The sequence below is a fragment of the Passer montanus genome, unplaced genomic scaffold (genome assembly GCF_014805655.1).
Source record: "Passer montanus isolate IOZ18808 unplaced genomic scaffold, ASM1480565v1 scaffold115, whole genome shotgun sequence".
NCBI classification, from domain to species: domain Eukaryota; kingdom Metazoa; phylum Chordata; class Aves; order Passeriformes; family Passeridae; genus Passer; species Passer montanus.
Genome location: NW_024358167.1, coordinates 1,481,518 through 1,507,012, shown reverse-complemented (window position 1 = coordinate 1,507,012; position 25,495 = coordinate 1,481,518). Strand labels below are relative to the sequence as shown.

The 25,495-nt window shown below is 46.6% G+C and overlaps 1 protein-coding gene across 2 annotated transcripts; it reads right to left on the bottom strand.

Moving 5' to 3' along the window:
- Positions 1-24: 24 nt before the first annotated feature.
- Positions 25-15,478, bottom strand: TRA2B (transformer 2 beta homolog). Of its 2 annotated transcripts, XM_039696905.1 has the most exons (9): positions 15,287-15,478; positions 9,014-9,147; positions 5,483-5,645; positions 5,064-5,252; positions 4,146-4,261; positions 3,218-3,301; positions 1,479-1,541; positions 940-1,013; positions 25-434 (listed from the first exon to the last, which is right to left on the bottom strand). In XM_039696905.1, the coding sequence occupies exons 1-9, from the start codon at positions 15,461-15,463 to the stop codon at positions 424-426; spliced, it is 1,011 nt and encodes a 336-aa protein (XP_039552839.1). In that variant the 5' UTR covers positions 15,464-15,478; the 3' UTR covers positions 25-423. The 2 variants fall into 2 exon arrangements, with proteins under 2 accessions (XP_039552839.1, XP_039552840.1); XM_039696906.1 differs by lacking the exon at positions 25-434 and having other exon boundaries at positions 932-1,013.
- Between the last annotated feature and the right edge of the window lie 10,017 nt (positions 15,479-25,495).

Here is a 25,495-nt window from a genome sequence, read left to right as displayed (position 1 = left end):
TGCAAAAATAAGTAGGAAAAGAAAAAAAACAAACGTCTTTTTATTTTATTTTCTCACTTTTGGAAAGCATTTTACACAGGTTTGGATCTTGGGAATAACTTGGAATCAGTAGAAAAAACTTACTGAACAGTTTTTGTCTTTACAATAGAAACCTTTCAGGAGTCAAAATGTAGACTAAAAAAATACATGCAAAACATACTCCTTTCAAAACACAACTGGAAACAAAGCACCAAACTACACAAATATGCAGAATGAAACAGCATTGAACGCCACAGAAGTTGTCTTCATAAAAGGTGTAAAAGTCACCTAATTCACTAGGCACTGTCACTTGGTTAAACAGAAGAGACAATAAAAAAATATTGTCCACAGACTTGCAATTTCAACTCAAAGGCTGTAGCTAGAAATTCCTCTATGTGTCATGCTTTAATAGCGACCTGCAAGACAAAAACCCAACAGTCAGACTTCATGGATTGAGAGATTTCTGGCTAAACCCACTGCCTCTCCTCAAACCTGTATCAGATCTGAGCCTGATGTCCTAGAGGTAACCAAACTCCCAAACTCCTGTTTTAACAGAGTTCTGGAGGAAGAAACAGGATCGCAGACGCAAAACATGGGCTGTTATATCACTTGGTTTTTCCTAAGTATTTACTCTGTCCTCAAGGTTTCTCAATGAAGCATTAAAGGAACTGTGGCTCAATAACATATTCACACCAAAGTCAATCTTAGTGGACACAGAAGCTCAAAAGAAGTTCAAGGAATGGGAAGTTTACTTTTGAAACATGAGCTGTGACTGGGCTAGGCCCAGGTATGGTAAGGTTGAATGGGGCTTGGAGCAACCTGGTCTACGGAAGGTGTCCCTGCCCATGGCAGGGGGTGGAATGGGATGAGCTTTAAGGTCCCTCCCAGCCCAAAGCATTCCCTGAGTCCATGGCTACTTACGAGGTGAGTAGGACCGGGATCTGGAGCGGGATCTGTAGCCCCCTCGGCTGTAGTACGGGGACGGTGACCTCCTCCTGTGACAGGGGTGACACAAACAATCCCTTTGTTAAACCTGCACAGGTGAGTGGCTGCAGCTTTAGGTGGGGAGCTCTAACCCCATCCTGGTCTCAGGAATGCACTTGGGAAAGCTAGGGAGCATGGGAGACCCAATCAACATTTCTACTGGGTAACAAAGCAAAGATCTGAATTCTCTTTTTTGTTACCATGTTTTGTTACCAGTATTATTTTTGACTAACACAACAAACACAAGCTCTTGCACTCACAATCTGCTTTCATGTGAATTTAGTCTGAAGCCAGGAGCATCCCACACAAGCAGGGTAAGCCAAACCCACCTTCACTTTTAATCTGAATTGCTTGTCCAAGGTGAAGATGTCCTTGACTTACAGTCAGCGCTACAGCCAGACACCCCCAAACCTCTCCAATCCAGGCACTCCCAAGTTTTGTGTTTCCTTGCCTGGTTCCACTAATCCAGTACACACCTGTAAAACTGATCCCTGTCCTGAACAGCTCTCCAGCCTCCTCCGCCGCCGCCACCTCCTCCTCTGTGAGAACAAAAACAGAACAACTTTTAGGAATTTAAAAAATAAAAAGTTCACTGTACAAAACTCCCCCATCAGAAGAGTAAAAAATGACATGAAGATAAGACAACATTAGCTCCTACACTGGGTGATGCTGAATTACTTAATTTAACATTGATTTTTAAACACATACCTACTCAAGGCAAACCCTTTTACTTATTATTTTCAAGCAGCAAGATCAATTCAGGAAAAACATTGATTTCAAGGTGGAGGCAGGGAAAACACTCCTATCCTGACATTTTAACACTTTAGAGTCACGTTTAAACAAGAACTGTGATGTAACTTGTTATGGAGAACAAAACCAACACCTTATGGCATGAATATTGAGTGGCTGGAATGGAACCTCCTCAGATTCAGATCAGCAAAGCTTTACCAAGAGACTTAACCAAGTTTGAAGTCTTCCCCAGTTGTTTTGGGGGGATTGCTTTTTTTGGAGTTTATTCTCTTATTTACAGACAGTTTTTCAGGCAAAATTAAGCCTCCCAAAGCAACAAGGAGAAACTGAAGTTTTAACAGGACAATTCCCATCTGCCACTCCATTTCCCTCAGGGCACTATTTTCACAGAGGGCAGGGAATGCAAAGGAATTGTTACCAATGGAATTTTAGGGTGGGGTATGCAACGCTCCACTGCATCTTGAACAATTCCAACTTTTCCTTCCTCAGGGAAGCCCTCACAACATAGCAACAGGAGGGGAAAGTAGCACCATGACATTTTTCAAGTAGCCACAAACAAGTCATTTGTGGGTCTGTATTTATTCACAGAATCCCAGAATGGTTTGGGTTGGAAGAGACCTTAAACACCACCCAAGGCACACCCCTGCCACAGGCAGGGGCATCTCCCACTAGAGCAGGTAACTCTCACTGGCTTTCTCCTGACCCAATCACAGCTTCTGTTAACATCCACAAACCCCTGCCAGAATGAAAAGGCACCACTTAAGCACTGAAGACTTGGGGCCACACCATAACTTTAACACAGCAACTGTAGGAATGTTTGATAGTGTGCACAGAAAAAAAATCAACTGCTCTTTTTGTGTTCATCTTAACAGTGTCCCAGAAATTGTGAGGATTTTGCTGGAAAATGCTATCACCAAAACCAATCATGTTTACACACACATCCAACCTGACAAGGGATGTTAAAAAAGCCTTTTAATGCAGATGTCCAATCCATAATTCCTTATTTTTGGCAACATCTGAGGTGCCATAATTATCAGCAGGAGATACCAGGGACCACAGAAATTTCCCACTTTTTATCTACTACACTGTGCTCAAAATATAAGTTGACACTATAATACCAACTCAAATATTAATTTGCTTCACTTCAGTGCTAACAGATGAACCAACTAAAGATTCTAAAATGAACATGCAAACAACACACTTTGTTTTTCAAAACTTAGTGCAGATTCAGAAAACATTTTGGACTAAGCCAGGCCACAGGTCAAACACCATCAAGTATTTCTCAATCCAACCCATTTCATTTGTACTGAGCAATCATTTTGGTGGAGATTCCAGAGGAAGATTCCAGAACGACAGAGTGCAAAAATATTCTGGAATAGTTATGTAGGATGAACTGCCTGGTGTTTACACAGGCAGATGAGAAAGCAGAGTTCAGAAAGCAGCAAAATATTGCAAACATGCTCACCTGTATGACCTGCTGTAGTAGTCACGGTCATCGTAGCCTCTGTCGTAGCCTCTGTCGTAGTAATCTCGTCGCCGTGAGCTGCCACTGCAGGGAGTGAAGGAAATTGCATTTACTAAGATGCAAAACTCTAATTTTGTCCGCAGTCTGGTAAATTTGCACTATTTTAACTAGACTGTATTATTAGGTCCCATTCTTTACAGTTGGAAGACTGAGCACTCCTGTTTTCCCATCAGTGCAGGTGGGAACAGGACTACTTAAATAACTGCTTTTTAAATGCTTGAACTTTCAGCTGTTTTCCTCAACCTTTATAAACCTCAACCTTTTGGCATCACAGGCACAAGAGGAATTCCATTCTGAGACAAGTCTTCATCCTCTTTTAACTCTGAAAAAGCTCCTGTTCTGACTAAAAAAATACCTGTAGTCTTAACATCACCATAACCATCAGTAAGCTGAAAGTCTTGCGAAATAAACGGGGGAATGACTTGGGAAAACAACTGACACTGCTGACAACTTGAAGTCAAAAGTGCAGTGTGTGAACACAGCAAACTGCTAAGCCCTAATGCTAACTGATCCACCCAGCACTTGTTCAGCACTTGTTTATTTACTCTTCAAAACCTGAGCTTGCAAAGGACTTGAATATTTGAAGGTACACAGAAAAACTACTTAAAACAATTTAGAAAGAGTCAAAATGTCTTCCTGTTGACAGAAGCATTACTACTGATGCTCATGTCTAGTGTTTTTGGTGTACAGCACAGCAGCCATGAACAAGGAAACACAACTTGTGCATTAATGTGTAAGCCCAAGAAACCAAGAAAACCACTCAGGATCAGGTCTCTCAGAGGAGAAACAGGAGATTTTACAAAACAATGAATCCTATCCTTCACTGGTTGAGGGGAAAAAACCCAACCAAACCATGGATAAAACTTACTAAGTGGGTCTTCCCATATAGATTCCAGGGGTAGGTGTGTGAGGTCTCTTTGTTATGGAAAAGTCTACTCGGATCCTTCTTCCATCCAGCTCCATTCCATTGGCACGTTCCTTTGCCTAGGGAGTGACAGAAGAGCATCAGCTCTAAGTATAAACTTCAGCAACAACATGAATTCCTAACCACTGCTTCCAGTGTTAAAACGTCCTAAAACACAGCTCAGTTTGGAGGCAGGTCTGAGTGTCACATCTTGCAGTGAGTGTACTGTGTAAGACACTCTAGGCCAGCTGGACTGAAGTGCCAGTAACCACTGAAAATGTGATTTCTGTGGCATTAAAATCCTGAAAGGAACATCACCTGGCAATTGTTTCAGTGCCTCTGACATGATTAAGAGCAACTTTTGAACATGCTGATGTAGGGAGATGTAACTACTACACCACACAACATAAAACACTGGTTAAAATAGCATCACTAAGGTATTCAAACACGTTCTTCAAACTATCATAGCCTTGAATATAGTATCAGTCACAAATAAAAAGTAAAAAACCAAACAAATTGTGCTTTGTTTGTTTTTTTTTTTGTCTGCTACGTAGCAGGACCTACACATCAAACTCCAACCTAAAATGGAAGACTTCATGCCAGATGTGGACAAGACTGGAGATTTGCTGGAGTGGAGTTTATGCAGAATATAAGCCTTGTTCCAGCGCATAAAGGGCAGCTTTACAAGGATTGATATGAGTGTAGGATTCTCTGCTTGGGTGACCACAGAAATCCCAATTCATTCTGCAGCACCAGTGAGCCCAAATCCCATGATTACAAGATTCCAAGTATTTTTCAGGCCGTGAGTTTCCCGTGGCTATACCCTGTGACAGAACACACACCCCAGGAGCTCAGAGCCCAGCACTGTGCACCCCAACCTACTTCCTTGGCATCCTCGACGTTCTCGAAGTAGACGAAGGCGAACCCTCGGGAGCGCCGCGACTGCTGGTCGTACACGATGGAAACGTCGGCGATGGGCCCATACTTGGAGAAAACCTCTCGCAGGTCTCGCTCTGTAGTGTACAGACTCAGCCCAAACACTCCCAGACAACAGTTTGGATCAGGATTTGCCTAAAGGAAAGGACATAGGTATTAAAATCAAATTGGGTTGTTTCTTAAATTGTGACTGTCGGGGCTTCAAGAAGAACAAAGGTAGGGCTGAGATTTGGGTCACCTGCTAACACAGAGTAATAAATTAAACCTACAGGAGCACAAGCCTTTCACAAAACCCCTCTGTTTCTGAGGGCACAGACTGACTGCGGGATGCATCCAGGAGCACGAGCCACCCCTCACACACGTACCCTGTTCCCAATGTGACGTCTCCGGGTAGACATGGGGGAATGGCTGTGGCTGTGCCGCCGCCGGTAGTCCCGACTGTACGACCTGCTTCGGGATCTCCTGTGGGAGCGCGAACGCGAGCGCGACCGGGTGTAGTGTCTGCGGGAGCTCCTCCTTGATCTAGACCTGAGGGAAAGAAGAGAAAGGTACAGAGCTGGGCTTGTTGGGGTGTTCAACATTTCACAAATCCATCAGACAGTCACAATAAGCTCAAGGAATTGTTTTCCAAAACCCTGCAGTACCACATACCTCAGCTATAATGCATTTACTCACTACTCTCAAGGACTGTGGGCTAAATCTTCACTATCAGATTACTGCAGATAGTCTCAGGGCATTCCTGCTGCAGTCCAGGAACGTGCACTTGATCACAGTCAGCTCTTCCTCTAACAAAGCTACCTGGGTGTGACATGCTAGTGCTTAGAATATTCAGTGTTTAGGTAAAAACAAGTGGGGTGGCTTTCTTTTCACATGTATCAGACAAAGGGAACAGTAAATATGCCTTAACACAAAGCATGCACCACTAAGGGGGGCACTCTCTTAGTGCTGCCTTGGGTGACACTGAAAAGCAAATGTCCCTGAAACAGAGCTGAACACAATCTGAAGAAATCAATCCTGAGCTGGCTCATTTACCTGCTGGTATTTCAGCAGTTATTTAGCACTGTTTGTTCATGAATATTTACATGTTCACACTCTTAAGTGCATTTATGCAAAGGTGCAACTGCTCACTAATTCTTTTTGCCCAAAAATGTTTTCTTATGTCACAAACTGTGGACATGGAGGGTCTGAAACTCTTCAATTCCTCCTCCCAAAGCCTCACCCCTCCCAACACAGCCAATCCTAGAGGAGAAGCTGGGCACTCACACAGGGCTACTACACCTGACCTTGGTCTGCTGCTGGCTGCACTGAATAACCTGCACTCCACACCACTCCAAAATAAAAACCTCTCAAGGCTAGGAAGTGCAATAAACAGTGTAACAGTCAATGGATCAATGGATCTCAGGCACAAATTCCTGATTTTCAGGCTCTTGTGTCTTATATGTCCCTTTCCTCTAATTGCACAGCAGCACCACCCCACTGGTGTGAGGGAAGCTCTGAACCTGAACTGCTTTTACTCCTGAGCATTTAACAGCTTCTTCCAGGATTTCTCACCAAGTGTCACAAGGCAGTCAAACTGTCCAAACTATCTCCTCAAAAAACACCTCCAACCTCATCAGGAGACAGCCAGGGAAGCTCAACTTAAAATGCATATTGATGTCCAGGAGAAATTAATTCAGCATGTCCCATTACAGCACCTCTCACTATGTATTTATAAAGAAAACATTATTTTTGGCAACAAAATTAAAAAAAAAAAAAGAAAAGAAAAAGAGAGAACTTCCCTGAAGCTGGGAAAACAGTAAAATGAGAGAGAAATTATAATATCAATAACAAAAAAAAGAAGCTCCACACATGCACACAGTCACATTTCAGCCACTGATACAGGAAAAAAAAATTAAGGAAACACAGAACTGATATTTGAGGTACCAGAATGATATCAGCCTAAGAGGAGCTACAAACATCAATAAAAGTAGATTTTAAAATCAAGTATATCCACACCCCAACTGATAAAAACACCAGGACACAGGTTGGTTCCCAAATCAAAGTTTAATTTATAAAGCTGGTAACTCAAAAATACATTTGCAACAGAAACTACCAAGAAATATAGAAGTTATTACAGGGTTATTTCACTGGGGAAAGCCAGAGTTCAAAGATCTGCCCATGACCACATCTCAACGTGTGACAGCACTAAACAGAGATTAAAGTATGTTGTTTCTAAATATGTGCCTCGACACAATTCTGTCCAAACCTACTAATCAGCACTAAGTCTGGCACATAATTCCATTATTTCCAGCTATAGGCATCTTCAAGACAGCTGTTAAATGCTCAGGAAGCCGTGGTAGTTATAAACTTCTAATTTTTGGTCAATAAAAGCCAGTTGCATGGGTATTACTTAAACACTGTTTATTGCAAAAGTAAGATTTGCCAGGTCTCTCATAAATTCTACATCTTGTATTTCCTTCCTCAGAATTGTGTACCACCTGTGACTGCATCTTTACTCAGTGGTTATTCTGCAGGTGGGAAATGTTTTAAGGAATATGGAATCCCTGGAGTCACATGGATTAAAGGGCAGAAGAATATCCTGGGAAAGTGTCCCGACTTTGTTGATGCAATATTAAAAGGGCCAAAGGTGCTTTGCAGCCTACCTCCCCTGAGATTTTCAAACCCAACTGGATAAAGCCCTGACAGGAGGTCTGAGCCCAGAGCCCTGAGCAGGATCTGGGCCTGGGCCCTTCCTGAGCTGCCCCCCCATCTCTCACTGCTGCCACTCCCATTCCACACTCACTAATGGTATTACTCCAACAAGTATTTATTCCTTTCATTTGACATGTTTCTTCTTACACTACAGGGACTGCCAGGTGCATGACACTTCTAACTGTGCCTGAATTAAACAAAAACCCTCATTCTCCTGCTGTCAAAGCTTCCCAATTACATTCCTTTTCACAAAAGCCTCTCTGTTTGATCTTGCAAGATTTAGCACACTGTTTGATTATGTTTTCAACCCTGGGTGATTGCTGACAGCACAGTATCTTCCTTCAGCCTGCCTCCCAGGCTTTGGCAATTCACTGCTTGTTCACATTAAAAGTGTGCTGTGAACAGCTCACCTGAAAACCACACTGCTGAAACCTCACTTTTTTAGCCTGAATGCCTACAAATGAGTAAAGAAATGATCAACACATTAATTTCTGTAGTCAGCAGTCAACTATCTGCTCTTTTTAGAGGGATTCTGACCCTGCACACAGGGCAGGCGCCTTTTTTGGCAGGTGAGCATTAGGAGAGGTAATACAGAGCAAGAGGCACGTGGATGTTTGTGCTGCCACATGACAAATACAATAAGGAAGTTCTCCACAACTTTTCTGGAGAGCTTGCAGCACTGTCTAATATTCATAGCTTCCTACCCTGTTAATTTTCAAGTTAAATAAAGGTATTTAAAATGTCTGTGAAAATTCACTGTGAATTTCTGTGACTGTGAAATTCACATTTACCTCCACTGCTTCTTTCCACTACTCCAGGAGCATCACTCCTTCCAGTGAAGAAACATAATACAAGAATGTGCCTTGAAATGGGAAACCTGCTGATGCACCAAAAACCTAAGAGGTAGAGTTGCTAGTACTCCAGTCTCAGACACAAGTCAATATTCCAAAAGATACAAGGCAGGCACTTCCAAAGTGTATCAGCAAGGATACAAACCTACATAAGTGATTTAACTTGGAAGAAGCAGCAAAAATATCTGAATTTATATCATTAGGCTTTCCCAACCCTGAAACCACACACGCCCCTTTGTGTTCCACATCCACAGAAGCTCCACTAACCCTGGAAACAGAACTGGCTACGCTGGGCCACCTCTGACAATCATGTGACTTGTGAGGAGGAGGAAGAGGTAAAAGAAGCAAACTCACCTGGATTCAGACCTGGATCTAGATTTTGACCTGGAGCGCCTGGAATCCTCCTTAGAGCGAGATCTTGCAGGGGTGTGTCTCCCCGACTTGCCAGACCCATGAGCACTTCCGCTTCTGGAAGCAGAACGGGATTCCTGCACGCAGATATTGAAAGCCTAATTTGTACACAATTCCTTGTTCACCTAGGGGCTGTAAACAAGCTCCAGTGAAATAAATGGTAAATATTCATAGCTATGTGTCCGGGCAGTTGGCATTAGCACTGCCTAGATTTTTAAGGAGTTTTTTTTTTTTTTCTCCCTGGTAGACACTTCTTTACCCTGCATGTACTTTTGCTATTAAACAGATAATGCATGCATGTTTAGCAAAATATACAGGGACACATAAACAGACTAGTAATTACTTAGCGTAGTGCTTTCAGATTCCAGATTACTTCTTATCTTAACTTCATTTTTATTCCTTTTCTTCATTCTTCCGTTTCAAATTCTGACTTCTTTCATCTTCCCCACTTCACACAAATTGCTCAATATTCTACAAGTGGGACTTCTGGTCTGATAATTAGCATGCATTCACTTTCTTTTTTTTCAAATTTCAGCTTCACTTATTCCTGAGCTTCAAATAATTCTCATTTATAAAACTTGTCAAATGGCGACTTCCGCATTTTCCTTCTTCACCATTAACCTTAATAGAAAAAGAACAGGATGAAGAATATTTAAGAACTCCAGGATAAAATCTAGTGCCAAAACTGAAACTAGAAAAAAAAAAGTGTTGTGGACTTTTACTATAAATGCAGTTCAAGAATTGAATCTACCAAAGCCCTACAATTTTATCAACAGGTTCAGTTAACTCATGTTTAACTTAGCCCTAAGTAGCTGAATTTGCTATTTATGCCTGTATTTAACAGCAAGTGCAACTGGATCAATGGAGTACCTACTAAGGAATTGTAGCATGAGGAAACTCAAAATAATTTGCACTATCAGCCACACACGGAGACAAAATCACCAAGGAGTGACTCCAGTGAGGTCCTGCTGCGGCCACTGACGGATGTGCTTTTGAATGCAGAAAGCACAGCACGGCTGCTCCTTCCATGACCTCCAATTATCTCAATTTTGGGCCCCTCCTGCAGTTTGGCAGCCCTGGTGTGAAGGTTTAGCAGCACACACCCCCAGCTGCCTGCACAAGTGGGATGACATGTGCAGGCTTTGTGTTTCCACAGAAATCTGCATTCCCCACTGACCAGAACAGCACTGGAGCCCCACTCCAAACTGCTCTGGACTAACACCCCACCTGCTCTCTTATTTACTGGCACTCTCCTCTGGCAGTGACATGACCTAATTAGCACTTTCAACTTATGTATTTTTATTTTTAAATTGGTACAATGCCTGGCTTTAGTCATATGCCTTAAACACACCAGTAGAAAGTATTCTTCATTTAAAACCCCACCTGCTCTCTTATTTACTGGCACTCTCCTCTGGCAGTGACATGACCTAATTAGCACTTTCAACTTATGTATTTTTATTTTTAAATTGGTACAATGCCTGGCTTTAGTCATATGCCTTAAACACACCAGTAGAAAGTATTCTTCATTTCAAGAGATAAGAGAAAACTTAAAATTCAGCAGAATTATACTTCTAAATTTTGTGTAAATTCTGATGAAGAAAGCTCACCACTGACACTGGGTACCAGATTTTTTTCAAAAATCCCGTTTTATCTTTCTAACATCTCTTAAACCTGAACACTAACTTAATGGGAACCCTGTACTAAGCATTCAGAAATTCATTTGCTAACCCGAAATTTACACGCTTCAATCACTTCCATACAATTTCGACCAAATGTTACCATTTTACAATTCCCTACCATACAGGGGAAAGAAACATGATGCACAGGACAAAGCAGGTTTGCAATTAATCCCAAGAGCAACAGAAATAGCACAAAGTTGGCCAAGGCTGTATTCTTCATACAGATGTTTAAAGTTTAGTTCTAACTACATCTTCCCATCTACTAACACTGAAAAGGGTAAAGGGGGGTATTTAGGAACAATTTAAGTTACAATTAACTAATTTAACCTAAATCCATTATTACCTTCCAAAGAAAACACTCCACAGAGATGAGTTCTGAGTTAATATATTAATTTTGCCATAAAAAGCCATAGCTCTTTAACAAAGTTAGAGAAAGCAAGATTGAAGAAGGACTGAAACCCAAACCAAGGCTGCTTTTCACCTGAGGAAAAATGCTTCAACTCACAAAAGATAATCTGGGCTAAACAGAAGGAGCTGTGTCCAAATACAGGTGGAGACCAGAAAGAAAAGGAGGAATGCAGGATCAGAGGGAAGCAGCTGGGAGGATTTTGCCCACAAACACACCCCAAACCTTTTTCAGAACTTTTAAAAGTCAAAAAGCTTTGAAGAAATAAGTAGAGAACAGGTAAGTCTTCATATATTTGGTACATTTTTCAGGCAATCTTTGCTGTATTATGTTAAGGTTGATATGAAATCTGGACACTGAGGAGCTGAGCAGGAACTTGGGAAGAAAATGTCTTAAAGGCAACTATTTACCAAAATCAAAACAATGTAACAGCTGGTCCATTTTCATTCAACTGCTTTGCATTCCACATTTCCCAGTCTTTAAAAACCCACTTTTTTCCCCAGATCATCCCTCAATCCACCCATTTTCCAGGATTATTGCACTTCTTTATTCCAGCCTTTAAGGAATTCAATGCACCTCACCTGCTCTGGATATCACCAGGACTGGTAATAACCTCCAAAATTACTATATTGCCCCTTTTCCACCCTAAGCCCCAGGAAATCTTCCCTATCCAAAATTCCAAGTACCAGGGGCCTGCAGCACTGCAAATTTATTTTACACCCTTGAGGGTTCACATCAGTCACTCCCAAAGCTTTCTCCCATCTTTTTTTGTTGTTCTTTGTATTTTCTTTTCCTACTCTTTGCTCTTTCACTCTGTGAATTTTAAGTTAATGAAAAATGCCCAAGAGTGGTCCTGGTATAACACTGGAAAGAAAAGAGGGAAGAAACAACCTTCTTTACCCTGCACTGCTGGTCAGCACATCCACACTGGTACTCACTAAACAATAACCATTTCCACCCCCCACTCCAACCTTAAGTTTGTCAAGTGTGAAATTAACCTCCCTCCCCACATCCATTGGTCTTTATCAACAGTTCTTCCCCCTCATCAGGCACTTCTGGAATTCACATGGAAGCCCTGAAGTCCAGGCTTGTGGATTCCAAATGGTTCATTCCAGACCTTGAGCACATTTCAAACCAAGTGCTGGGATGATTTTAACAGCTCTAAGCACAGGCACAAAGAGCCTTAAACCAGGTACTCTGAGCAGGGAGTGTCCCAAAGCAGGATTATTTGGGGGGCAGTAGGTAGGAAAGGTTTCCATGGGCAGAAGCAGCTGGGAAGTAGATGATGGCCACAGTTCTTTGCATTTCTGAGATCCAGGTTTTCCTCACAGGAATGGGAGTTACACATTTCAGTCAGTAATGTAAGATACAGAGAAATAAAACTATTAAGGTTTTATGATCATGTATTCCTATGAAGTTATGAGTTTCCACTTGTTTCCCTAAGGAAAGGTGCAGCCTCCCGTGGCATTATCAGATCTGCAGCCTCTTTATTCAAGGTGTCACTGTGCTGACTCCACATTCCCCAACCTCCCCCTTATGGAAGGTGCCTCCCTCCCCCTGAGGGACACGAGATCACTGCTGGGGATTCACTGCAGGGAGAGCAGAACCATCCCTTCCCACAGGTTTCCAAACTCCACAGAAAGAACAGTGTGTTCTGAAAAATCAGGCCACAGCTTCCTCCCACCACCTCTGCCACTGTGGGCTCCTCCAGTGCCCAAGGAAGGAAATGAACCCAGCAGCAAAACCCAAATTGTCTTCTGACAGGTTTGGGCACTGAACGAGCTCCCCAAGAGGTGCCATCGAGTGCCAGCTGGTGAGGGAGGAACACAGGGTGGCACTGAGTGATCAGCTCATCTCAAACCTCAAATTGCTTCCTCAGACATCCTTCTCACACAATTTAGTAATAAAAATCACTCTTTTTTGAAAATAAATGTATTAAATACCTTGTAAGTGATCTGTAAACTGAGCTTTTACACATAAAAAACCCAAACAAAGAAAACCCCCCACCCTGACTTGCATATTGAACAGCTTCTGACCACATACCAAGCCATCACTATCCTAATTAACAGGGTAGGAGTCATTAATTTGGCCTTTAACTCGTCTTTTTCCAACCCCTCCATGCCCAAATCCCATGTGCTTCAGTGAAAACAAAACTAAGTTGGAAAACCATGGCATTGCAGCATAACAACAGCATCTCAAGTATATCCCAGTATTTAACAATTTATAGTTCCTTCAGTTCATCCCCCTATGGAACATAAGCTGTAAAAGAGAATTCAAGTGGGGATTTTTTCTTCTTATCTTCCCCCCCCTTTTAGAAAACGCCATAATCCAGAGTAAATTTGTGCTGTTGCTTGCACAAGTCCCATTCCTGGCGAAAGCACCTGGAATTTCTTCATCCCAAAAGCTGCCATGAGGGCTCAATCAAGTCAGGCCTGCAACCCAGAGCAGCTGGAAATGGAGTAAACCAAGATCCAGCTGACTGAATTCCCAGATCTGACTGGCTGGAGGAGCAGCACTACGGGAGAGACCAGGAGCTCAGTTCCTGCTGGCAGCCTGCACTCGGGACACTTTAAGGCAGTTGCAATCATATTCCAGATTATTTATCCAAACACTAACTCAAGTCTGCAGAGACTCCAATTGGAAAAGCACAAAAGCCATTGAGTCAGCAAAACATAAGCCTTAAATAAGCAAAAAAAATCCCATAAATAATACTGGCAAGAGCAGAAGGAAAACCAATCCCTGCCCCAGTCTGGAATAGCAGGTGTGCAGCTCTATGGTTTCACCTTTACAAACATTTCAAACAACTTACCTATTCAAAGGTCACAAAAGTTCAGACATAATTCATTCTAGAAACTTGCAAAGACTGCCTAAAATGCTTCAATACATTTTTTATATTAAAAATACAATAAAGCACCAGACAACAATTTCTGCCCCAATACTCTGCTGTTTCTTACCACACAAAAAGACTTTGCCATAGAAGCTTTATTATTTCTACCCTTTCTGACTGAAAATATAATGCAGATTATCCTGGCAACTTTATTAACTACATTAGCTTTCAGTCTGACCTTCACAACAACTAAAACATCTTTAGAAAAACTAACACATAAATAATTCACCCTGAGCATAAACCACCCCCTCACTAAAAAGATCTTCAGAGTGAATGAAGATACCAATGAAAACACTGGTGGTGCTGGCACGACCCTATTCCTTAATCCCTGTCTTTCACCACTCATTCCCATTTTTAGCCCCCTGGAGACCAATTTTTACTAATCTTACCTACCTTGAAGTAGCAACACTCACACATTGCAGCTTCTTATAGTGAATTAATAAGATAAAACCATATTCTAGGAAAGATATTGCTCAGAATTACTACCTTTTCTAAGATTTCTTGCCCCCCCTCCAGTTTAAAACTTAGGAACTTATCACCTCCACAACCCCCTCCACTGCTGCAGCAAAATATTTGAATTATGCTAAAAAAAATCCCCAAAACACAGTAGCGACCCTAAATAAAGGCATCAAAAGCCAACAAAGCTGATCCAGTAAATAGAAAGCAATAATTGATGTGCATCGCTTAGCAAGTCATTTGTTACGATATTAATAAAACTCTTTTGGACAGTGAGCTCTTTCCGAGGAGCGCTGGGAGCTGTCTGCTGCAGCCTTCACAAAGCCAAGCGGCTGCCTCCATTACCAAGCCTAAATTAAAGGAGAGCCCGAGCCACCTGCACGCCAGGCCGGGGAAGCAGAGTTATTGTCACAGGGCAGAGGGAGCGAAAAGCGGTCTAAATTAGAGAGCAGCTCAAGGGCAGCTTGCAAGGCGGCTCTGGAGAGGCGACTGACGGGACTGTCGCTCCGCAGGGCGGGATGGAGCGCTCGGGGCCCCTCAGGGCCGGCGCCGCCATTTTGTCCCTGCCGGGCGCGCGGTCCCGGCCCAAGATGGCGCCGGGAGCCTCATGCGGGCAGCGGCCGCTCCGCCATCGGCCCCGCCGCGCCGCCTCTCCGCTCCCGCGGAGGCTCCGCCACCCGCAAAGGGGACACAGGGGGACCGGCGCCGCCCGAAGGCGAGGGAGGGGTGTGTGGGGAAGGGAGGGAGGGAGGCCCGGCCGCGCAGCGTGTTCGGGCTCCGTGTATTACCCGCTCGCCGTAGTTTTGCTCCCCGCTGTCGCTCATCGTCCCGTCCCACTGCTCCCGCTGCCGCCGCCGCCCGAACCGGACACGACCGTCCTCGGCGACAGCGCCGTCCGCGCGGGAAGTGACGAGAGCGCGGGGCCGCGCGCGCGCGCTCGGCGGGACACGCCCCCAGGGCGACATCCCTCAGCTCCGGAGCCACGCCCCGCGCGTCACCGCGCCTCCAACATTAGGCCACGCCTTAAGAAAAGAACCACGCCCCCGCCCTGAGGCCGCCCATTGGGCGAGACCACGCCCCCTCTGTGACCACGCCCCGTCACACAACACACGATCCTCCTCCCTCATTACCCCGGGCGCGATGGCCACGCCCATCAAATTGAGGCCACGCCCCCGACGCAAGCCGTGAGGCGACATTCACGACCCCGCCCCCATGAAGCTCCGCCCCTCCGCCCTCAGGTGAGGCCCCGCCCCCAAGTGGGGCTCCGCCCCCTTCCCTCAGGTGAGGTCGCGGCCCTCGCCCTCCCCGCGCCACGGAAACAGTGTAAAAATGTGATTGCGAGGGGCTTTTTTGAGTGTTGAAGCACTAATTTAGAGCACGTGGGCAGGCAAGAGCGGGATGTTTCTCAGGCACCCACTCGAGGGCAGCAGAGTGTCGCTGAATGGCGGGTTTTCCACTGTCCTTGTCAGTTTCTCCACAAAACATGTCACAAGCACCTCCATTGTGTCTGTTTTAGGGCACAAGCAGCGCCAGTAAAGCACCGGCGGCACCAAAGGGTCAGGACCGTGCATGGATTAGCAAAGGACACCCACGCACAGAGGACCACCCGGACTTAAAACACACAGCTGTGGTTTAACCAAAATACCGACTTCTTCACTGCTTTCCAAACCACAACACTGCACAAGGCTTGGAGCTGGGAGACAGGAGGAGACATTGCACCTGCTCATCCCAGGGAGTCCCAGAACTGACTGGTTTGAAAGGGACCTTAAAGCTCATCCATTTCCACCCCCTGCCATGGGCAGGGATGCCTTCCACTATCCCAGGTTCTCCAAGCCCTGTCCAACCTGGCCTTGGAACTTCCAGGGATTCAGGGGCAGCCACAGCTTCTCTGGGCACCCTGTGCCTCACCTCCCTCATATTTTTTCCCTAATATCTCATCTAAACCAACTCTCTTTCAAGTAGAAAGTGCACCTGTTATCCCAGGACATTATCCTGCTCCAGAAATGCTTCTGTAACCACCTGACAATCCCAGCAATGACTATTTTTTTTTTCACTGAAATGCATTTCCTGTGCAGGGAGGGCTGGGTGATGCCCTGCCTGCCCCATTGTGCTGTTAACCAGCAGCGAGGCAGAGACCTGAACAGGTCAGTGCCTCTTCTAAGGGGATTTTTGGACCTCCTCAAAGTGGGATTTTTGGCCACCAGGGTTATTCATGGTGCCGTTCCCCACACAGATTGAAGAAGTGGCAGCAGCTGAGAATGCCGGGAGGGCAGGATGGAGGCAAAGTGCAAAGGGAAGAGAGCAAATCTCTGATGGCTTCACCCTGCATTCCCAGGTGATGACTACAGAGGCACCCAGGGGAACCCAGCTGCATTTCCATCACCTCTGACACTCGTGAGAAGAGACAAGCCAGAGGTTGCTTGGCTGCCTTCCCTCTCCCTGCCAGCCCCAGAACACAAAGGTGAATTTATCAGCTAAAAAGGAAGGTGAACAGTATGTTCACAGCTTTTGCTGATTTTAAAATACCTCAGGGGGTTTTTATGCCAGTGGTTTCATCTCAGTGCTTTGCTTGTGTTACAGCACAGTTACTGACACACTGATCCCAAGCTGTAAGGGAGCCACAGGGATCACCCAGTCCAAACCCTGGCCCTGCACAGACACCCCAACAATCCCACCCTGGGCATCCCTGAGAGCACTGTCCAAATGCTCCAGGAGCTCTGGCAGCCTCGGGGCTGTGCCCATTCCCTGGGGAGCCTGGGCAGTGCCCAGCACCCTCTGGGGGAAGAACCTTTTCCTGAGATCCAGTCTAGCCCTCACCTGCCACAGCTCCAGCCATTCCCTGGGTCCTGTGTGTGGTCACAGAGAGCAGAGATTGGAGCTGCCCCTTGGGAGGAAGCTGCCTCCCCTGATGAGCTCTGCCCTCAGCCCCTCATTCTCCAGGCTGAACAGACCAAGTGACCTCAGCTCCTCCTGCCTTTCTTGCAGGAAGTTTAATGGGCATTTGTTTTCCAGTCCTTGGTCTGGATTTACAAATCTAGGCAGTACTCAAACCTCAGAGACTGCAAACCCCAGAACTGCCTAAACCCTCACTGCAGGGCAGGGCATTGCCCACCTCTCCTTAAGATCTTCCCCTTCACCAGTGGGACAAGAAGACACCAGCAGGGATAAATCATCTGGAATTCCCTAGGAATGAGGGTCTCTTCCTGTCCCATGGTGGCAGACACCCCAATGCTCCCGAAAATACTCTGAGCAGGAGAAGAGGTGGAGGAAAAGAAACAGCTGATGTGAGCATGCTTTGATCCTTTCCTTCACATTTAAATGTGGGTAACCAGGAGTCAGGGAAGCCTCCCTACCTCTGGGGAACACCTGAGCCCGCTGTGCCTGCCTCTGCAGCAGTGACACAGAGATGTGTGAGATGATCCCAGGGAGATTATCTCCCTGCTCCCAGCAGCACCCAGAGAGGCAGCCTTTTGTGCAGGGAGTGCAGCTGGGCTGGAGAGGCATTTTTCTGTTTGCTTAGGCCACTTCCAGCTTGTATTGCAATGTCAGTCTGGATTTGGGGGCTTCCTGGCCATGGTCTCCACAGACATATTCCTGCCAGAGTTTATGATTCACCTTTTGCAGTTACATTTACAGTCTCACCTGTGCCTTGGATGCTGTTTCCTACAGCATTCTCCCTGAGAAAATGGCTGGTCATGGGTGCACTGTTTGCTGGGCAAAAACCTGGCTGGGCAGAGGGAATGGTGGGAATGGAGTGACACCCAGCTTGGGCTGGGCACCACTGGGCACCCCAGGGCTCAGTGTTGGACCCAGCAGTATTTAATATCTTTATCCATGATCTGGACAAGGAGATTGGCCACCCTCAGTATGTTCATAGGTGACACCAAGTTGGGTGGGGGTGTGGAGGGCAGGAAGGCTCTCCAGAGGGATCTGGACAGGCTAGATCCATGGGCTGAGGGTCAACAAGGCCAAGTTCCAGGTCCTGCCCTTGGGTCACACCAAGCCCGTGCAGCTCCAGGCTGGGGACAGAGTGGCTGGAAAGATGGGACAGGCCCTGGGGGTGCTGGTGACAGTGGCTGGACATGAGGGGGTGGTCAGGCTCTGCTCCCAAGGAACAGGGACAGGATGAGAAGAAACAGCCTCGTGGTTACAGCTGAAATGCTAAAATAAGGAGCAAGTTCCACTGCACCCCGTGCTCTGCAGAGACAGTTGTTATCAGCTCCTTTTGCCAACAACATGCATCCTGTGAATGCATTTACATGGGAATTGGGTACCTGCTGATTTGCAAATCAAAGTAAGATATGATGTTTCTTTATGCAGAGCGTGTGATGCTGCGAGATGCACAGGAAGGAGCCTGAAGGGATCAGGATGATATGTCCCTCCCTTATAAAGAGACCAAAAAACATGGGAAAAGGGCAGAATATTAGAGTCAAGGTGGGCCAGGAGGCTGCTTCTTGCCTTCCTCCTTTCTGAGGATTTAGTGAAGGGAGCCCAAACAGAGTGGGAGCTGTAGGGATTTTTTAAAGGATCTGGAGAAGGGCACAAAGAGACACAGGGAGCTGAACCAGCACTTTTCTCCACCCAGATCTACCAAGGACAATGCCGCTTTGCAGCCAAGTTGTTTCACCTCTTAATCCTGTTCCTTCCTCACATCCCCCCTTAGGAGGTCAGTGTCATGCAAGAACAAAGATTAAGTGACGATTAAGAACGCGTAAGTGAAGATTAAAGATTAGGAACAAAGAGTGAGTGAAAAGTCATGAGCAGAAAACGTTTGTGGCTCAGAGCTGCAGTAACAGCTCCCAGAACAGCAATTTCCCCCTATCCAGTTATGTGTAATCCCCAAAATTGATCCCAAGTGGAGAAGACTGCCTTGTGCCTACACTGTTGAGGTCTCTGGCTCTGACTACATCCAAATCAACTCCTGGTGGAAACTTTCCAGCTGAGCAGATGCTGAAGTACATGTATAGGTCCTGATAATTCATGCTAATCAAGACTGAACTTTGATATTAATTTTTTCAGGGTTTTTTTCAACAGACAACCAACCAAAGGGAAAAAAAAAAACCCACCAAAAAAACCCCATAAAATCAAAGGTGGGAATTACTTAAATTCCTGATTCCAAGTCTATCTTGGAAGTTTCACAAATCCACCTGCACAGTTTCTTTTCAAGATCAATGGAATGAGTCACCTGCTATATTTGCCATGTTTACCATGTAAAAGGCAAACAGGGATGCTCAGCTGGGTTGTGGCATTTGCCTACTTAACTGCAGGCTGAAAAAGCCCCACTTGTGGAAGTTGTGGAAAGGAGTTTGTTTGTTCCAGCAGCTGCAGAGCCAGCCTGGCAGCTCTGCTCCTCTCTTCCCCCACACCACCCACACAGCACATGGACAGGCTTCCAGAGCAACAGGAGCCACAGGAGGGAGTGAGCCAGCTCGGGAGCCAGCAGTGAACCTTGGTGGCTCTGCTGCTGGGGGGACAGACCAGGCTCTCAAACAGCTTTTCCCTGGAGCATGGTGTGAGGCACCTTTTCCACGTGAGCTCCACTGCCATCCTGCTGCAGCCTTTCCTGGCTCTGTGCTGCCCACAGCTCTGCCACAGCCAGCACCTGTGCAGCTCCCTGCTGCAAGGGGGTCACAGAAACCATCCTGCTAGGAGCAACTTTTATCCCCAAGTGCCAGCTCAACTTCCTGCAGAAAGAGCAGAGTGAAGGCAGCAGAACAGAATCATTTAGGTTGGAAAAATCAAGTCCAACCATCAGCCTTACACTGCTGAGTCCACAACTTGGTCCCTGGGAATAGAGTCTGACCCTCACTTGGCTACCACCCCCCGTCAGGGAGTTGTGGAGAGCCAGAAGATTCCCCCAAGCCTCTTTTTCTCCAGAGGCCCTTTCCCAGCTCTCTCAGCCCTTCCTGGTACTCCAGTCTCTTCCCCTGTTCTGTTCCTTTCTCTGGACTGACACCAGCCCCTCAATGCTCATTTCATGCACTTGGCTGTGATTTCCCTTGACTGTGGATGTCTGCCTTGGGAATTCATATTTGTTGGGTGAGGCAGATCTTGTCTGTTGGGAAATGCCTCCTGCTGCTCAGGCCACTGGAGCTGTGCAGTGTCCCCAGGTGGCTTCAGGTGTGGCTGTGGTGACTGTACAGCTGCTTTCTGGTGAAACAGGGCTAGTGCTGGAGTCACCACAGGACAACAGAGAGAGCAGGGGCTTTCCTGGAAATCCTCTCCAAAGTTTTTCCCCAGGAATTCTGCAGAAGCTCCTCTGTTAATTTGGCACTGGAGTGCTCATCTGCCTCCCCAGCTCTGGAAGTGTCTTGTAGACACAGGTGTTCCTCTTAGCTGGCTCTTGAGGGGATGTTTCCCAAACTGAAATCCCAAATTGAAAACTGACAGAGCCTGTGTGATGTGTCTGTCTCCATCCATCATGATGATGATTTTGTTGGCTCTTGCCAAACTTTGGCATTCCCTGCACACATCTAAATAGTGATCCCACACGGTGTTGTGGACCCAGGGCAGTGACAGCTCCAGACAGGGAATGTCCTGTGGGTGGAAGAGCTGCTGGAGAGCTGCCATGAGCATCCTCAGAACTACAGCATGGCCCAGCCTGCCATGACCCACACTGCAGCAGTTACAGGAACAACCTGTTGCTCAGAAATGAGGCATTCTCAAATGCATGAGGCTTTTCCAAGGAAAAGGAAAGGGCAGGGGGCAGAGCCCATCTCAGGAGGGCTGAGCACCTGTCCAGAATATCAGGAAAATAAAACTCTCCCAAAGCTATGTTGCTCCTTCTATCCTGTTTAACAGCTTTTCTCAGCCAGGATGGTGCTTGGTAAGGGATTAGCTTCTGGAACACTTAAAGCTGCTGTGGGGTTGCATCAGGAGAGGTGGCTCTGGTTGCCCTCCCAGCTGCCAGGACTCAAGAGGTGTCTCCATACAGGCACTGCCATCTATCTGCATCTCCACAAAGTGTTAGTGACATCTGACATGGCCAATGGAAGACAAAACCACTCCATGCAGGACCTGAAGGAATGTCAGGAAGCTATGCTGGGGGAGATTTAGGTTGGATGATAGGAAAAGGTTCTTCCCCTCCAGAAGTGGTGGAGCACTGCCCAGGCTCCCCAGGGAATGGGCACAGCCCCAAGGCTGCCAGAGCTCCAGCAGCATTTGGACAATGCTCTTAGGGGTGCACAGGGTGGGATTGTTGGGGTGTCTGTGCAGGGCCAGGAGTTGGACTGGATGATCCTTGTGGGGTATTGTGTGATTCTGTGATTCCATGATTCCTGGGAGGGCAGACACCCATCGGTGACAGTGACAAACCTGGGGAGCAGTGTGGACATGTGGCTGCCACTGGCAGCAAGGGCAATCATCCATACCCCTGGCAGCTCTCAGGTGCTTCAAATTCCCTGAGTGTGACTCCCACACCACATCCAGGTGGTTCACTTCAGTAGGGAGGGTTCCACCTTTTCCTTCTGAGGCTATTGTGGGAATCACAAGTGAGCTGTGAGGCCCTGCATAAAGGAATCACAGATCACAGCCAATGTCCTGGTTGGAAATGAGAGGAAAAAAATATATACAAGGATTACATGCAAGAAATGGCTTTCCTGCACCCTCCACAAAGCCATTAAACAGATTCTAACAGGCTCATTTTATAAAACACTGATATGAAGCTGGAAAGGAAACTTGAGGCTGCTGCATAGTACAGACCTGACTGAAGGCACTTCAGATATCAGTCCAAGTGTGCAAAGAGCTTTTTGCTCTCCAGCTCCCACAGACCCAAAAAGTGACCACAACCTATCACCAGGAATTAGGGGATGAGGTGGGGCCTCATCAGGGCTGTGGGGATACCTGACCCCTGCTCTGGAACACTGAAAGATCCATTAGTGGCACTGCAGGGCTGTGGATGTGCCATGGATTGTAGGTGCAGCCTGGAGAGGCCACGTGCTCCCAGGCCTCAGGGGTTCTCCTGTTCCCTCCATGCACTTCACAAGCCCAAATGCATTATTTAACTGCTCTCTTTTTAAAAGACTGGGGCAGAGGTTTGCCTAAGATGATTATTGCTACTGCTTGCAGAATTAAACTGTGGATTAAAATAGGTTTTATTTAATTAACCTGAATGAAATAAATGCTTGTGTCTGATTGTCTCAGGAGAGGTTCAGATCAGACAGTGCCAGTAAAACTTACTCACCTGTGGTGGATGAGCACAAAAATCTCTCTGTGGCATCTAGAGAAGATTTCTTAATCTCCTTAGCCTGTCTCAGGGATAGGCTTGGCTGCCAATAGTGCAGCAATGCAGGGCTGGGATTTCAGAGCTGGATGGTTGGAATCATGCTTGGATATTTCATGTTCCAGTGGAAGTGAAAGCAGCCTGGGATTCAGTGAACAAAAGTACCACAAAGTCCTGGATGTTGCTCTTCCTCAAGTCCTGCTGCTGCCCTCACAAACACACAGCCCAAGTGCCCTGATCCTGAGTTTCCTCAGGCCAGCTGCATGCAGAAAATCCATGAATTCCAAGAACTGCTCCATCTGAGTGCTTGTACAGCCAGCTCTAAAATCCTCATGCACCACCTCTGTCCTGGCTGTCTGTGGGTAGGATGGCAACTAAGTGCTGAGACAGAGGGAAGTGCAGTGGGATGATCTGCCTAACCTGTTTGTCCCACATGTTTCCTGAAAAGTGTGTGCCCACTGACCCCAAACAATGCATCTTCAGCCCTTCCCTTCCCTGGAAGTGTGGCAATCAGGAGGGGAGGGAGTTCAGTGCCACCCATCACAACACAAGGGCATCACCACAAACCAGGGTTCATTTCCAGTGTGTTCCACAGAATCATGGAATCATTAAGGCTGGAAAAGCTCTCTAACTTCGAGTCCAACCATTAACTTGGCACCACCACTGGCTCATATCAGGAATGGGGTGTCCAGCAGCCCAGGGCAGTGACTGCCCCTCTGTGCTGGCACCTGGGAGGCACCTCCAGCCCTGAGGACAGCAATTCAGGAAGGACATGGAGGGGCTGGAGTGTGTCCAGGGAAGGGAACAGAGCTGGAACACCAGGAGAGGCTGAAGGAGCTGGGAAAGGGGCTCAGCCTGGAGAAAAGGAGGCTCAGGGGGAACCTTCTGGCTCTGCACAACTCCTGACAGGAGGGGACAGCCGGGGGTGGTCGGGCTCTGCTCCCAGGGATAGGAAAAACAGCCTCAAGTTGTGCCAGGGAAGGCTTAGGCTGGACATCAGGAGGAACTTCTCCACTGTAAGGGTGGACAGGCACAGGAAGGGGCTGCCCAGGGAGGTTTGGAATTCCCCTCCCTGGAGGTGTCCAAGGAATGCCTGGACATGGCACTCAGTGCGTGGGCTGGGTGACAAGGTGGGGTGTCACAGCATACCTTGCAGTCAAGGGGCCATGATATACAGAGTATCACCACACAACTTCAGAAAGCTTTAAGCAGTTGCCCAAGCAGAGTAACACCTTACCCCACCAGAAAGCTTCAGGCCCCTCCCCATAGTGAGTAACACTGTCACCTCAGAAAACTTCAAGCATTTGCAGCTCTTTATTGCTGTACAGTACAACTTTTATACTCTTCATGCCACACGCAGTACCCCTGTGTGCCCTCTGCTCCCTTTGGAGGTTGCTCAGGGCCCCTGGGCACTCCATGGCTCATTGCTGTCAGTGCTGCTCACAGCTGTGCCCACTGGGGATGAGGCTCAGCCCCACCCCAATCACCACACACTGTGTTGCCTACAACACTGGGGATCAGTCACAGTGTTGACTCGATTGGACTCGATGATCTTGGAGGTGTTTTCCTACCTCAGTGATTCTGTGATTTTGTAAACTACGTCCTTAAGTGCCCCACTGACACACCTGAACCCTTCCTTTTGCAGCAGCACCCAAACAACCAAACACACAACACTCAACCCCCATCCTGCAGTTGTTCCTGTTGCCAAATAAGGTGGAAACACACAGAAAAACACTGGGAAACACTGCATTAATCCCTTTTTCTGGGCTAAGCACACTGCTTCTCCAGAATTTTTTATTCCAGTTCTCCCATGCTGTTACAGCCCTGAAGATACAAACTGGAGGTTTTCCTGCACCACATCATACGGTGGTGTAAAAACCCAGCAGTGCAGAAGATTCCTAAAGGACTTTGGCTCTGTAAAAACGAATCCTGAACCACTTGAGTCCCAAGGCTGATTCAAAGGTGAGTGTTACTTTTCTTATTGCCACATGGGATAAGAGGAGTAAAAAACTGTAGTGTTGTATTAGTCATTCTTGAGATAGTTATTAACTATTATTTGTACAATAGTTCAAGGGCTGAACTATCACCTGTTGGAATGTTTAGGAACTGATTGAGGAGAGAAGGGGCCAAGGATACAGATGGGGAGCGGGCAGAAATGGGTGAGAGGGCATAAATTATATATTTATTATAGAAAATGTAGATGTATTTTATTTATGCACACTGCATACATGTATAGATAGAGGGGTATATGAAGATATATGTGTAAAGTCATATAAACCACCCATGAGTGTATAAAATTATACACTCATGTTATTCCAAGGGGGAATGGGGTGAAACTGAAGGAGTGGGTTTAGATTAGCTATTAGGGGGAAAAAAAATTCCCTGTGAGGGTGGTCAGGCCCTGGCATAGGTTGCCTAGAGAAGCAACCTGTGCCCAACACTGGATGTCTTCAAGGCCGGGCTGGACAGGGCTTGGAGCAACCTGGGGTAGTGGAAGGTGTTGGGGTTTGGAATGAGATGGGCTTTCCCCACGCAGCCCAAACCATTCCGCGGTGATCCTTCCACATAAACATACACCCGCAAAGGCGCGGCTGTGTGTACACAACACTCTCTAACAGGACATAATTAAACGGCTGATGGGATTTACCCGTAAACACGAGCAACCACCGGAACGCGCGCTCGGCCGGGCGGGGCCCGGGGGCTGCGGCGGAGCCCGGCCCGCGGCAGGGCGGGGAGCAGGCGAACCCAGCCCCGGAGCTGCGGAGCCGCCCCGGCC

Excerpts from the sequence above, each read along its gene's own strand:
- TRA2B (XM_039696905.1), bottom strand. The coding sequence starts at position 15,463 with ATGTCGCCCTGGGGGCGTGTCCCGCCGAGCGCGCGCGCGCGGCCCCGC. Across the intron at positions 5,646-9,013 it reads AGATCCAGGTCTGAATCCAG|GTCTAGATCAAGGAGGAGCT; the intron begins GTGAGTTTGCTT and ends TCTTTCCCTCAG. Across the intron at positions 1,542-3,217 it reads TACTACAGCAGGTCATACAG|AGGAGGAGGTGGCGGCGGCG; the intron begins GTGAGCATGTTT and ends TTGTTCTCACAG.